Genomic DNA, 13,705 nt, shown 5'->3' with positions numbered 1-13,705 from the left:
GTCCTTTTTCTGCTTACAACTGTCACAGACACATTTATTTTAAGCACTTCACTTTTAAACCACACTATATTCTTATTTATATTTATTGTATTATTTACACTTTTTTTTATTTATTTCACTTTATTTTTGTGCTTGGTACGTATAAAATCATTTAAAAACACAAAGAGAAATTTCACAACTTCTGCACATGTATGCTGTATCTTTTCTTATTCCATGTGCAGAACAAACACGACTTTTTCTTCTCACATATTTCTCTACACTTTTTATTTTTATGGTTTTTCAGTTTTCCGAAATCCTTTATGGTGGATCGACACCACGGGCACAGCAAGATGTGGTAGAAACTGGTCAAATGTCTTCAAAATCCATCCATCCTTTAGCCTTACTCAAAAGAAAATCTTTGAATATAATTTCACTGTTACGATTCCAATTTTGATAGACACTGAACGAATTAAACAACGCGCATTGAAAAATAAATAACATTTTTTGTTCATTCAATTGTTTTTCAAATTATTAGTTCTGGTTTTTTCCCGTGTCTATCATTTGCCTGCTATGAAAAGTAGATATCATTCTTAAATCTCTTTTCTTATTTGTTTTCCAAATTTGGATAAGCGTTTTACCTTTTGTGCTATGTTTCATCTGTAGGGAGCTTAATTATATATTTTTGCGATCCTGACAGACCCATATTTTTCAGGATTGTTCCACAAAATTCTGTTTTCCATAAAAATGAATATTCTGCGTATAAAAGGCTATTTTTTAAATTGTCAGCATAACACGGTGCCACTTGTCCAGATATGGGTGTAGTACTTTCATCGCCGTACTAATCTTCCTGCATTTCCGATGTATAATTTTAAATTACAAATATAATCGGTATCTGATTCGCAAACTCTTCTATTCAACATTCCATATTTGGTTGAGGACTGATTACCCGAAAAGTAAGTCTACCTAACCATAGAATTATTCCCTTATCCAGTGAAAATTCAAAATCTTGATTATCGGTTGTTGGATCAAATTCACTTCACAGTCTTCTGGGATATCAGGTAACCATATATCTTACTTTCTGCGCCTCGTCGCTCATCTTTGCACACTTTGGTTAGCTACTATTATATTCTTTGTTCTGTGGTTACCATATAGTTGTTTTCTCCACTTTTTTTCAGCGATGATTTACTACTTTTTAGGTAATGTCTAAAATGAAATGCTTAAATTTATTAAATAATTATAATACAATAAATAACTACTATGTGGTTTTTTAGCTTTACTATAATTTTTAAAAAGCTTATAGTTCATATGAAAAGTAATTGACGGTGAAGTAGTATTGGTGTATGCTATTTTAATGTATATCAGGTCATGTCTTAAATGTAATCTGTTAATAATATGTTGGTGGGGGGGGGGGTAAATTTATGAGAACAATTGTATTTGCATTTGTATTATATTATGATACATAGCTAAGTTTTACTCTTTTTTTAAAAATAAGATTTTTATTTCTAGTACTGCAGGTGCATCTTAATAACACATTTCGCTCCAGTCCACAATAAATCACGTTTTACAAGCATTAATTGCGGCGGAAAATAAATTTTAGCATCATGCCGTATGTTCATTAACCTTAAAATTATTCAGGTTAGCTTCTTGTCGCATAATTTATTATTGAGAATATTTAATTTGCGTATATAAATATTAATATGGTATATATTATTCCATAAATCATTAGAACTTATTATTTCTAGCTCATTTATGGATATTATTTGAAATATGTATTTACTTTATTTACGTCGTAAATAAATTCATTATTATTTTTATTGTAAATATGTTTAAAAGCTCATTACTATTTATTTTAAAATTTGTGTTTTAGTCCCTGATTCTTATTTTTATTCAACTCTCTTTTCACTTTTCTTAAGAAAATTCTCTTACTATTTTATATTTAATCCGAGTGTAATATTCCATGTAATATCCTTCCGATGTATTGCTTTGAAAACACAAAGTTATAATGTGAAATAACTGAAACAGATCCTAGAAAGCAAATATATAATCAATTTTACATATGGTCGATAACTTTTCAATCTCTGAGACAGACTACTTACAGAATATATTAAAATATAACTAAATTAAAAGTCTGATGCTACAAAAATACAGTAATTTATTTAATTTAAATTAATAGAAATAAACACTAGCACTATTAAATAAAAAGAAACTCATATTATTTTAAATGATATCAATAAATATTTTAGTATAAAACTACTTTTGATTAATCAGTATATTTAACTAACAGTTATAACTTTCAGTATATAAGTCATGATTTGGATTTCTCGTTCATTATCTGTTAAATTCTTCAATTTGTTCAAACAATCTGACATTTTTGCAGCCAGACCTGACGTCTTCACTGATAATTTACTCTGAAAAAATAATAATAAAAAAATATCACATTTTAAAAAAATAATATTATGAATATATTTAAAATACTTTTTGACTATTGGCACACAAAGCCCATAAAGTCGCGCAAACATCCATCTTCTGAGACAAAGGACCTTCTGACAGCAAAATATTTGAGAAGATGTGAATTACTTCAGCTGAAAAACAACAAGCACATTAAAACAATAATTATGTATTATCGTACAACTAGACCAACCTGAACCTAAATATCTTGGACGATTATAAGAATTGAAAGCACAGTTTCTCAAAATCGACAACATCAATCCTTCAGCCTGATGCACAGAAGCACAAAGAATGCATAAATATTCAGCTACTTTAATCTGACCTTCAGGATATCTCGTGATGGTGTTTACGAATGTCTCCCATAAAACTTCAACGTTTCTCCATTGAGGCTGTCTTTTTGTGATGGCTGGATGTAATTTATTCAAGCAACCGAATAATTCACTCTAAATTTAATAATGATTTAATAAATAAACATTATCTAAAGCGAAAATAATATATGCATAATACCTTTATTATGATGGATCGACAGTGTATATGCGAACTAACATTTTCCAATATTTGCAAAGAACTATTCAGTGTAATTAACGAGTGTTTTCTTGAAACTAAACTCATCTCTTTCATAACTAAATCGATAATCTCGTTCAGTATTGATCTTGCTCCGATTGTCGAGCACATGGATTGATTTGCCTTCGGATTCATATTTGTATAAGAGCACAACATCTGTATTGTATGGAATCTTAGCATCTTATTAGACAATATCCATGGCCATAGTTTGTTAATAGGCACGGCCAAGTTGTATTCAACGCTAATTTCTTTAGCTGGCGTACAATTGCTAATGATGTTACATATCATCAACACTGTCCAATTAAAATAATGTAAAATAGGAGATTTTCTCCTATACTTAATCATATCTATTTGATCCGAAGATGTGATCAAGTGGTATTGGATTTCATTTAAATTTTCAATCAATTCTTTCAGAAATCCATTATTTATTGCTAACATCCTGGCTTTGTGACTTATACCCAATAAATTACATAAACCAGAAGCGATTGAATCAAACGATCTTTCTGTAAAAATATGCATGCATTTATAATATATATGAAACAAATCTTAATCATAAAATAAATAAATCATATACCCGTTGTTCTTATATTGACACTATTCTGATTGTTGTTTTTATATAGTTTTATAAGATAAAAGCATAGAGTTTCACCGGATATTAAATCAGATTTAAGCTCATGATGCTCTTTATCAATCCATTCGCCTTTGTGTTGAACTAATTTATTTTCATCTAGTAAACTTTCTAGATGAATAGTGTGTGAATCTGCATCATAAGATGTGTACGAATTCAATAGATTTACTAAGCAGTACAGAGCCGCTTCAATAATATCTGAAATTAAATAAATTTATGTAGCGTTGCTTAATTACCAAACTTTATGGGACTGTTCTAAATATCAATGTATTATATAATAAAAATATGTTATATGCCGCTGAATCAATTACATATAGCCCGTTAAAAATGTATCTGATTTAAAAGTAAATATAAGTTGCTATTAAATATAAATCTAAAACATACAATTACCTTTATATACTTCATTGCTGACGGAAGTAAGAATGCCATTCAAGAAAGGAACCATTCCCGATTCAGATAAGACGCTCCAAACGCATTTAAAACCGTGTTGAGTCTCCAAAAGATTTCCCATGAGCAAAAATAACCATTTCCACATCTCACTGCAATTCTTATCATCAATTTCCCCAGTTCCTATAAATGTATAACAATAAAATTTAGGATTCGATTAAAAAGGGAATTATTTTAAAATATATTTGCATTTAAATAAATACTTTTGTTTTATAAAATGAATTGTTTGTGCATTAGAATAATAAATAATGAGCATTAAATAAATATATCTATGTTCAATAAAAAATATTGAGTTGAGCAACATTTTATTTGTAGTGTGCATTAAAATGTTATAAAATAAGCATTAAATTATATTTATGCTGCTGAAAATATAAATTTAAAAAATATAAACAAACCCAAACCTAACCTAAGTCAAAAAAGAATTAAGTAATATTAATATATACTAATTATAGTAAATATTATTATTTATTAAATCTACAATTTTATAAGTTAAATAGAGGAAAAAATATTTAGTGCACACTACAATAAAATATTGTTCATTTTTTAATATCACAATGCACAAATAATTCGTTTTATTGCACACTACATATGAAATATTGCTCAATGTAATATTTTTTATTGAATAAAGATATATTTATTTAATGCTCATTTTTTAATATTTCAATGCACAAATAATTCGTTTTATTGCACACTACAGATGAAATATTTCTCAATGTAATATTTTTTATTGAAAAAATACATATTTATTTAATGCTCATTTTTTAATATTTTAATGCACAAATCATTCGTTTTAGTGCACACTACAAATAAAATGTTGCTCAGTTTAATATATGTGTAAAATTAATACTCAAAATCAAAGAATAGTACATAATAATTTTGTGGCAATAACATGTGCCACGTCAGATAATAAAAATGATCTAAGAAGTTTTGGTTCCTAGTACTCCTTTCTCTCCGCCAGATACCAGATGACGGATTTGAGTCACGGTCAGGTGGTGACAATTGATTTATCGCCCAGATGGACCGTGCACCACAAAAAGGGCTTATGCTCTCGGGTTCGATACTGGGACATTGCCCTTGGCCGCTCATCGGCGTCTACAGTTTAGAGGGCCAGCCTACCCTCAGGAACTTCGTTCCACCACGTCCTCCAAATATCGTGTTTTTAATGACATTTACTATTGCCTTACTTCTCATTTCTATAAATATGTATATCTAACATAGCCAAATATATATGCTTTTTAATTTTAAATGCTGATCTTCTTTGAAAATCTACATATTAAAATATTTATTATTTCACTCGCAACTTTAATACGTTTTTATATCAAAAATTTACCTTTATCGATTGCAAACAGTCCGATTAAAGCACTGACACAATCACGTGTATCTATTATTGTGTTGCGAGTTTCCTCAGAAACATCTGAAGCTCTGTAGAGTGTTCTACAAATCGAAGAGCACATCTTCATTCCATCTTCTACCATCGGAACTTTGAGCAGAAGACATCTATCAATCAATTCAACAGATAGAAAAAATACATTAATAAATTCAACTTATTCATATGATTCGATTTATTAAAGCGATTGAACTACCTGAATAATATTTTGAAGACTTCGCTTTCAACCAGATTTTCGTTACCGTCATGAAAAATCAGTACATTATAAATTACATCAGATATACCGATCAAAAGTTTTACTGAGCATTTCGGTTGAATCGACAGTTCATTTTTTATTGGTATGTTGATTTTAGACTTTGAATGTGCAACTTCGTAATGCTCCCTTTTCGATAGATATTCGAGGGATATGTTATTAGCTGAAAAATGATACATATAATTATTTTACTATATAAGAAAATAAATTATCAACTGCGTACTTGTGTAGAGTTCATTTTTTTCATTAACGCACACTTTTGTTAAAGTTTTCACAATGCTATCGCAAAACGATTGATCAAAGAAATTGTGAAGATCGTCGACGTCATCTTGATGCTTATATAACTAAAAAGAAATTGTAGCAAAACATTGTTTAAATAATACATGAGCATGTTTATATAATTCTGACGTACTTTATTGATCAGATTTTTTGTTGTTAGCAAGTTTAAAATTAGCATAGCAGCTTGCTCTCTCACTATAGTCGCTTCTGATAGATCGCATAAACAGTCTATTCCAATTTTAATTAAATAAGAAGACATGTTTTTAGATTCTGAAACGATTATTAATTGCAGATGTGTTTGTTAAATATATATATATATATAGATTGAATATAATATAAATACTATTTTCAACATGCATGACGATCGTCTCTGAAGCTATTAAGCCACTCAATATTTTAAAAGCAATACTCCGCAAAGCAACGTGCGGAGAATTGAACTGCATCAAGCAGATAGTCAAGATGTTCTCTTTACCGTTGCCAACCCACGCCTCAATCAGAGCCTAGTTAAATACAAAATATTTAATAATTATTATTAATTTATGAAATAATTAAAGCCAAATCCTTACATCAGATTCTATCCCTTTTTCTAAATCAATCTCTAATAGATGACACAGAACTAGCATAGAATTGAGTAGTAGTGAATATCCTTTATATTCAACATATTCTCTTTTGGTGTATAAAGAATCACACAAGAATGCGAGACATCTAATCAGCTTTATTCGCATTTCATTTTCATTCATTATTCCATTATGAGGTGATGCCGTTAGATTTGTTAAGCTGTTGATAATCTGATCGGTGTAAGCTGAAAATATATTAATTAGCTACCGGAGATCTTAAGACTATTTTTAATTAATAAATACCTAAACTTCCGATATTCTTGATATGTAAGTTCGTCAAACAGTCGATCATCTTGTTGACGATATTGCTCCAGTTTAGTTTCTCGTCAAAATCGGGTTGATTTGTAGTAATACAACACACCGATAGTATATGACATATTTGCTCTTTCAATTTGATCGGAATTAAAGTATTGGATGAGTATAGATTTTCTTCGCTGTTTTGCAACAAAGACACGATTCCACGAGAGCAGTCTGAGAATGGCTCTGTTATCCATTCTATCCTATCCTTACTACTACCTAAAATGTGTGAACAGTGACTTTTATACATTATATATGTATCGACAAACATATTGTCAATTTTGAAAAAGAACATAATAAATTTAAAATAGTCGTTGTTAACATTTTTATATGAAACTACAGGAAATGCTCAATATTTTTATTCCAGATATTCTTAAATAATAAAATATTAGCAAGACTGTTTATTGATACATTTAATAAGAATCGCAGTACAGAACTACGAATCTCAGCTTATTATTTATTTCAGGCAAGATGTGGATGTTATATTATATTTAATTAATTCTTTATGATAAATTAAGTACCTGTAAATTTCAAAAACAACGTCAAAAACTTGATGAAATGCAGTAAAAGCTCAGCATCTTTTGGGCTAGCCGGAATAGTGATTAAAAACCGACGCAAAGTCGTACTCCAGGGCAGAGATTTATACTTTTTAGCATCTTGATCACTCTCCGATGCGAGTTGAATGTATCTGAAAATATAATTTAATTAGATTACTCAAATAAACCGGTACAAAACTCACCTTGAGACTTACCCGACCAACATATCTAACGCATTATTAACTGATTTATGAGAAGTCGCATTTTGAATTTCATACAGAGCTGAAACACAGCCCTGAATCGGACACGTCACCTTCAACAGAGTCAGATCTGAATCCGTTAACTTCAACGATTCGCTAAAACTTTCCTTGTGCAATTCTGGCACATACGGCCATTTAACGACGTTGCTGAAACCCTTATACCACATCACGCACCAATGGATACGGAGATATCGGCTCATCAACGGCTGCTTCATTATCCATTCTGAATAATAGTAGAACAATTAGATAATTTAATACAAATATATTTATAATGTAGGAATACCTTCTTTATTGTCTTGAAGATGAGCACTCTGTATAGAATGTGACAAGCACTTAAACGGCAAGTTAGTCCTCTTGATGATAGAGTAATGAAGTGATAGATTGGTGTTTTCTTGTGAATCTCGCGGAGTCACATTGTTGATGGTGAAATGAGCAAAGATTAACAAGCTCAGTATTTGCGAAGATATTGTGACAAAGTTTTCTTCGTTTGGAAATAATAGAATGGCTCTGATTATGTAAAGATATATGTTTTGTTGTTCTGAAGCCCAGAGTCTAGTAGCCGTATTATTATAGCACAGACTATTCAACATTGAAATGCAACTGATGGCCGATTCGGGAAATGTTGTAAATTCGTTCACGGTGAGTGAAGATCTAAATTAAGAATGATGAGATTAATAAAGATATACGATTCAATGAAATTAACGTACAAAAACAAATGTTTTTCGAACTTTTCGTTTTAAAATTATAAGTTAATTTAAAATCAAATATTATTATTATTATTTAGCTTTAGAAAATCACCAGTGATTTCCAACTTTTATAAAATTAAATTATTTAAGAAATAACAATCAATATATTATTTAGCTTTTTTTGTCAGTAGACCCCCAATAGCACGGTTAATTGGGGACTTACTGTTTGGATGCGTATAGTTGGGGGATTAGAAAATACTCATACAATTTTTTACAATACGTATGTACGAATCAGGCGCGTGTGGTGACATATCCTCCCTTTGGCTCGCTCACACATAACGTAAAGGGCATCCAAATATCACGTCCCCAATTTACCGTGTTATTGGGGGGTATACTGTATATATTATTTAACTTTTTTTTAATAAACAACTGTTTTAAAAAATCATTAGTTATTTAAATTATATTTATTTTAAAATTTAAGTCGTTTTAAAATAAATTTATTCCTTATTTTACTTTAATTAACTATATATGATAAAAGTTGAATATTTACGGCTACTTAAAAAATCACCAGTGGTTCAACATTTATGTCGTTTACAAATAAATTAAATTATTTTTTCTTAACTATATATTATTATGCCAAAAACAATCGCCTATTATAAAATTCTTGAAGAAATTACTAGTGGTTCTCATTTTATTAACTTTAAAATTTAAGTCGTTCAAAAGTACGTAATTTTATTATTTAATTTTAATTAAATATATATTATTATATTAATTATCAATTTTTTATTTATCAAAAGTAGATTGCAGGCGATAAATTTTCTGGACCCCTTTAACAAGGTCTATTTTTCAGAAATGTTTCATGGCTATCTGATTAAATCTATATTTCTATTTAAATATACTTAATAATAGCATGAATCAGTGCATTGATATATTTAAAACGCTATCTAAAAAATTGCATTGCAAATGAAAAAGTTAGTTTCCATATTAAATGTACTAGACGATCGATTGTTAATATTCTATTGATTAAATATTATATTCATACCTTAAATAATGTCCAATTAGCTCTCGGCCTCCATTATTTATAAACGTTTCATGTAAATTAGGCTGCTGCAGGATCACTGCTAACTGAGCCAAAGCTGATTTACAAATAGACGGATCTACGTCTGTTACTGTGCTCTTCTGTAAAAACTCATCATTTGATTTAAATTTTGAGTTTGATCTGAGTAGATTCATTACTTGCAATAGAGCAGCTTCCTAAATAAATAAATAATTAAAAACAAATATAGTTATAGTTATATAAAATAAAGAATTGAATAATAATATACTTCATAGAAATTAGGATCTCCTGATTTATTTATGGTGAAATTTTTAATTGGCACTGTTCTCAACGCCGATTGGAGAAGATCAGATACTATAGATTCTTTCTTTGGTAGCAGATTATCAGCATCTTAAATAAATATTAATATTTAATTAGATTATAATAATAATAAACAGTAAAAGCATATATAAAAATACCTTCTTGAAATGAGAGAGCCTTTAAAAGATTCCTTGAGCCTTCCATTTGTGCCGTTGAACATTTTGAATAGAGGAGTCTAAGATTTCCTTTAATGTATTCGATTCGCGGTATCAACATACATTCACCAATTTTCATATCTAAAGTCTTCATTATTGATCTTCCTATAAAATATGAATAAAATCTTTACTTTACGGAATCTAATCGTACAATTTAAATAATAGATTACCAAAATCATTATTTTGAGTCGCATGAGTATGCAGTAATGGTAGATTTGGAATTAAACCCTCGAGTAGAGTCAACCACATTGATTCAGACATAAGAAGTTTTCCTCTAAGTAAATGCTGTATTATTTCTTTAGCGCAAGTGTTGACCTAATATAAATAAATATTAATATGTATTAAAACAAATATTATTTAGCATTAAATGGTACACATACTTGAGCGTTGTCCGATTCGATTCCGTAAGAGCAAATTTCTTTTAAGATTGAAGGTTCAAATAAGAATTTTATTGAGAATTCGTTGAACGTCTCATCTTTCGATTTGATCATTCCACTCAATACGGTTTCGACTATTGAAAGAATACCGGAATAGAAATCTGTTTGAGCCCATTGACAATTGTGGGCTAAAAGTTCAATGGTAGTGCTTGTAATTTGCTTCCAACTTTCAACATCCAACTTCCAATTCAGAATTTTAACCGAAAACGCTTCCAAGACGATCGATATAATTTTACTGCTCTTATGAAACTCTAATGATAATAATGACTTATTAATGATAGGTAGTATATCTATCGATTTGATGAGTTTCTTATGTTCTTGGAGTAATTGAATAGCAGAATTCATACTTTCGCATATTTCTTTAACGCTCAAATACAATTTCATTTTGTTCTGATCTTCTAAATTGTTGCTTATGAAGTTTCTTTGCTGAAAAATTATATTTAATTAAATACGTTTGTATTAAATATTTTATATTTATTAAACAAACCTGTAATATATCATTTAAAATTTTATGATAGTTTGAATATGAAATCGAAAAAGAAATATCGGCTATCGAATTGTATAGACTTGATACAAAATTACGAGGAATTATGAAAGAGTTTTTACACCAATGCATGAAAGAAATACAATGTAATAATAAGCGAATGTAATTAACTCGCAATGATCTTTCTATCACGTCTGTGAATAGACAAGCTAATCTAAAAAATTAAATTGAAGTTAAAATAAATATTTCAAGTATAAATAAATAAATATTTATTACCTCAATTTATTTAGAACTTCTCCATAAGTTCTAAATAAAACAACTATCTTTTGAACTATCTCTTGAATAAAACGATTCGGTTGTTGAACATTCCAAATTGAATTTGTGATGATTTTATGCAAAATATTGAAGAGCTTAGATTGCAAAGAAAAAATCATATTCATATCTCTCTGAAATGATTAAATTATGTATTATATATAATCAAAAACAATATGAAAATATGTATCATAAATAAATATACTAACCATAGATACTTCATTTTGACCGATGATATTTATTAATATATATAACGTATCAAGACAAAAATAAGGTAAAGGCATTTGCTTTAAAGTATTAGCAGAACTATCAATAATTAAAGTGTTTTTAGATAATTCTGCTGGCTCTGAATCTCTATTCTCTCGACTATCATATGTTTCTTGATTATTATATGATTTCTATAATAAATTAATATTATTAATATTCAAAAGTATGTGAACATTAAATATACGAAATACATACTTTATTATTCCTCAATAAAGGATCACTTAATTCACTAATTCTTTGATTCAAAGCGTTACAATACGATTCTAAAGCTTCAATTGAAATAGAAATGGTCCTTAAATTACTCAACATATTTTGTAAGCTCTAAAAACAACATAAAAATAATAAAAACACCATGAATTCAATAATAAATCAATGAAAAACTCACCGTAATCGTCGCAGGTCTATTTAAGAATACTTCAGCAGGAAAATCTTTTAATAAGATACTGGTAAAAAAATAAATGGCTCTCTCTTCAGATTCGTCTACGTTAATACAGTCTTCATTGCAAACAATCTTTTTTAGATCAGATTCACTCAAATGACACCACGGCATTAAAAACAGTTTAACTCCTTGTTCAGATCTATAATTTAAACATTGCATTAATCAAACATTGATAATATAAATAAATCAATTAAAAGATCCACTCACATATTATTAAAACTATCATTATTTACATTCAGAGTTGAACAAAAATTAGGTATTTCTTCATTAATATTATTTTTAAGAGTCGAATGCGAACATCTTTCAATATCAGACCTAAAATTAGTTCATAAGCATCATAAAATAATATTATAGTAACATTTAAAATATATTTTCACATACATTACACTGATTGGCATGTTTAAAGTTGGTATTTCGATACTACTTGTATTGTGTATTTTTTTAAACCTTTCTATATACTTCATCATATAATCTAATAATTGATGGTGCTCCTTATGTGCATTTTGCTTTAATTTATTCACATTATTAATTAATGTATTTGCACCAAAATATTCAATCAAGCTCATTCCTGATGGTGACTGAAGTAATCAATAATTAAAAAATAAAATATGTGCATATATAATTGTATTCAATTAACATACCATCAAAATATTGTATACAATTTCTAATACTTCCTCTTGATAATTGGGATTCTTTTGGTCAAACCATTTTAATAAATGCATAAATAATTCTTTGCTGCGAACCAATTCGTTATCATAGTTTATCCCGCATTTCAGTTTAGATATCAATCCGAGTAAATTTCTTTCTCGAATTTCTCTAATGGGATGATCTAAAAATAATGGGTGAAAATGATATGACTTTTACTTAAATATTGAAAAAAACTAACCTATTTTTCTAATATGCGCTGATGTTATGCTGATATCGCTCATTTTTGACGAAAACTAGCTTATTATCAGTTAAATTAATATTTGTAAACAACGCACTTCAACTGCCAAGTTCGAACTGTCACAGGTGTTGCCAAAGTAAAAATATTAAGGTTTGACGTTTATTGAAAAACTATATGTATTAATCCTTTCAACGCCAAGCGCATGATATGATGCGCAACTAAATCTACTGTCTAACGCCAAGCGCATGATATGATGCGCTCGTTAAAACCTTCGTTTTTTAAAGAAACGGAAAGGTAAAAGTTGGCAATATATGTTTTAAAAATCAGTTTGAGTTCCTAATAAACGATTTCAGTGATTTTATTTATAGAATTTGCGATGAAACAGTGGTATATATAATTATAAAGTCACGCCTTAATTTTAGTCGTTTGTATTTCGCGCGTGGTTTCGATCGTGCTTATTTAGACCACTTTTAGGGTTAGCACAAACGCATCGCGGAAATTCGTTTTTTTATACTTTAATTTATGAATCGAAATTAAATTATGTCATCAATATTTCAATGATAATTGTGATTTGTAAATACTTGTGAATATATTTATACGTTATTTCGACTGTTTTAATATTGTCAACTGTTTTTGTGATTGGTTTTTATTGTTTGTAATAATTAAATAATAATAATAATAATTACTATTAAATACTTATTAATAAATATAAATAAGATATAATTAATAAAATATCAATATTAACTCTTAGTAAATATTAAATAATAATAATAATAATAACAAAAACGATTCCTTGTCGTAGAATCATTTTATTTTACTTGTTCTATTTATTTACATTAAATTAATACCATCGTGACCTAACAGGTTACCCCAATGCGTCACGATGGTCGAAAAGTTTATTATTTATTGTATATATATGTGTGTGTG

The 13,705-nt window shown here is 28.6% G+C and overlaps 1 protein-coding gene across 1 annotated transcript; it reads right to left on the bottom strand.

Moving 5' to 3' along the window:
* Positions 1 to 2,116: 2,116 nt before the first annotated feature.
* ana3 (rotatin homolog anastral spindle 3) lies at positions 2,117 to 12,971 on the bottom strand. Its single transcript, XM_088183754.1, has 30 exons — positions 12,779 to 12,971; positions 12,534 to 12,721; positions 12,274 to 12,470; positions 12,100 to 12,207; positions 11,839 to 12,031; positions 11,649 to 11,774; positions 11,396 to 11,584; positions 11,151 to 11,320; positions 10,878 to 11,088; positions 10,334 to 10,816; positions 10,124 to 10,268; positions 9,897 to 10,058; positions 9,707 to 9,828; positions 9,424 to 9,635; positions 7,979 to 8,346; positions 7,651 to 7,918; positions 7,421 to 7,587; positions 6,846 to 7,118; positions 6,552 to 6,787; positions 6,329 to 6,485; positions 6,119 to 6,255; positions 5,930 to 6,050; positions 5,650 to 5,869; positions 5,397 to 5,563; positions 4,010 to 4,189; positions 3,566 to 3,817; positions 2,935 to 3,494; positions 2,621 to 2,870; positions 2,455 to 2,561; positions 2,117 to 2,387 (listed from the first exon to the last, which is right to left on the bottom strand). The coding sequence occupies exons 1-30, from the start codon at positions 12,819 to 12,821 to the stop codon at positions 2,253 to 2,255; spliced, it is 6,147 nt and encodes a 2,048-aa protein (XP_088039880.1). The 5' UTR covers positions 12,822 to 12,971; the 3' UTR covers positions 2,117 to 2,252.
* Positions 12,972 to 13,705: the final 734 nt, after the last annotated feature.

This window comes from Plectrocnemia conspersa, unplaced genomic scaffold (genome assembly GCF_051122295.1).
Source record: "Plectrocnemia conspersa isolate PC_06_02 unplaced genomic scaffold, ASM5112229v1 ptg000003l, whole genome shotgun sequence".
Taxonomy (NCBI): domain Eukaryota; kingdom Metazoa; phylum Arthropoda; class Insecta; order Trichoptera; family Polycentropodidae; genus Plectrocnemia; species Plectrocnemia conspersa.
The sequence above is the reverse complement of the archived record's forward strand: the minus strand, read 5'-3'. Positions and strand labels throughout refer to the sequence as shown.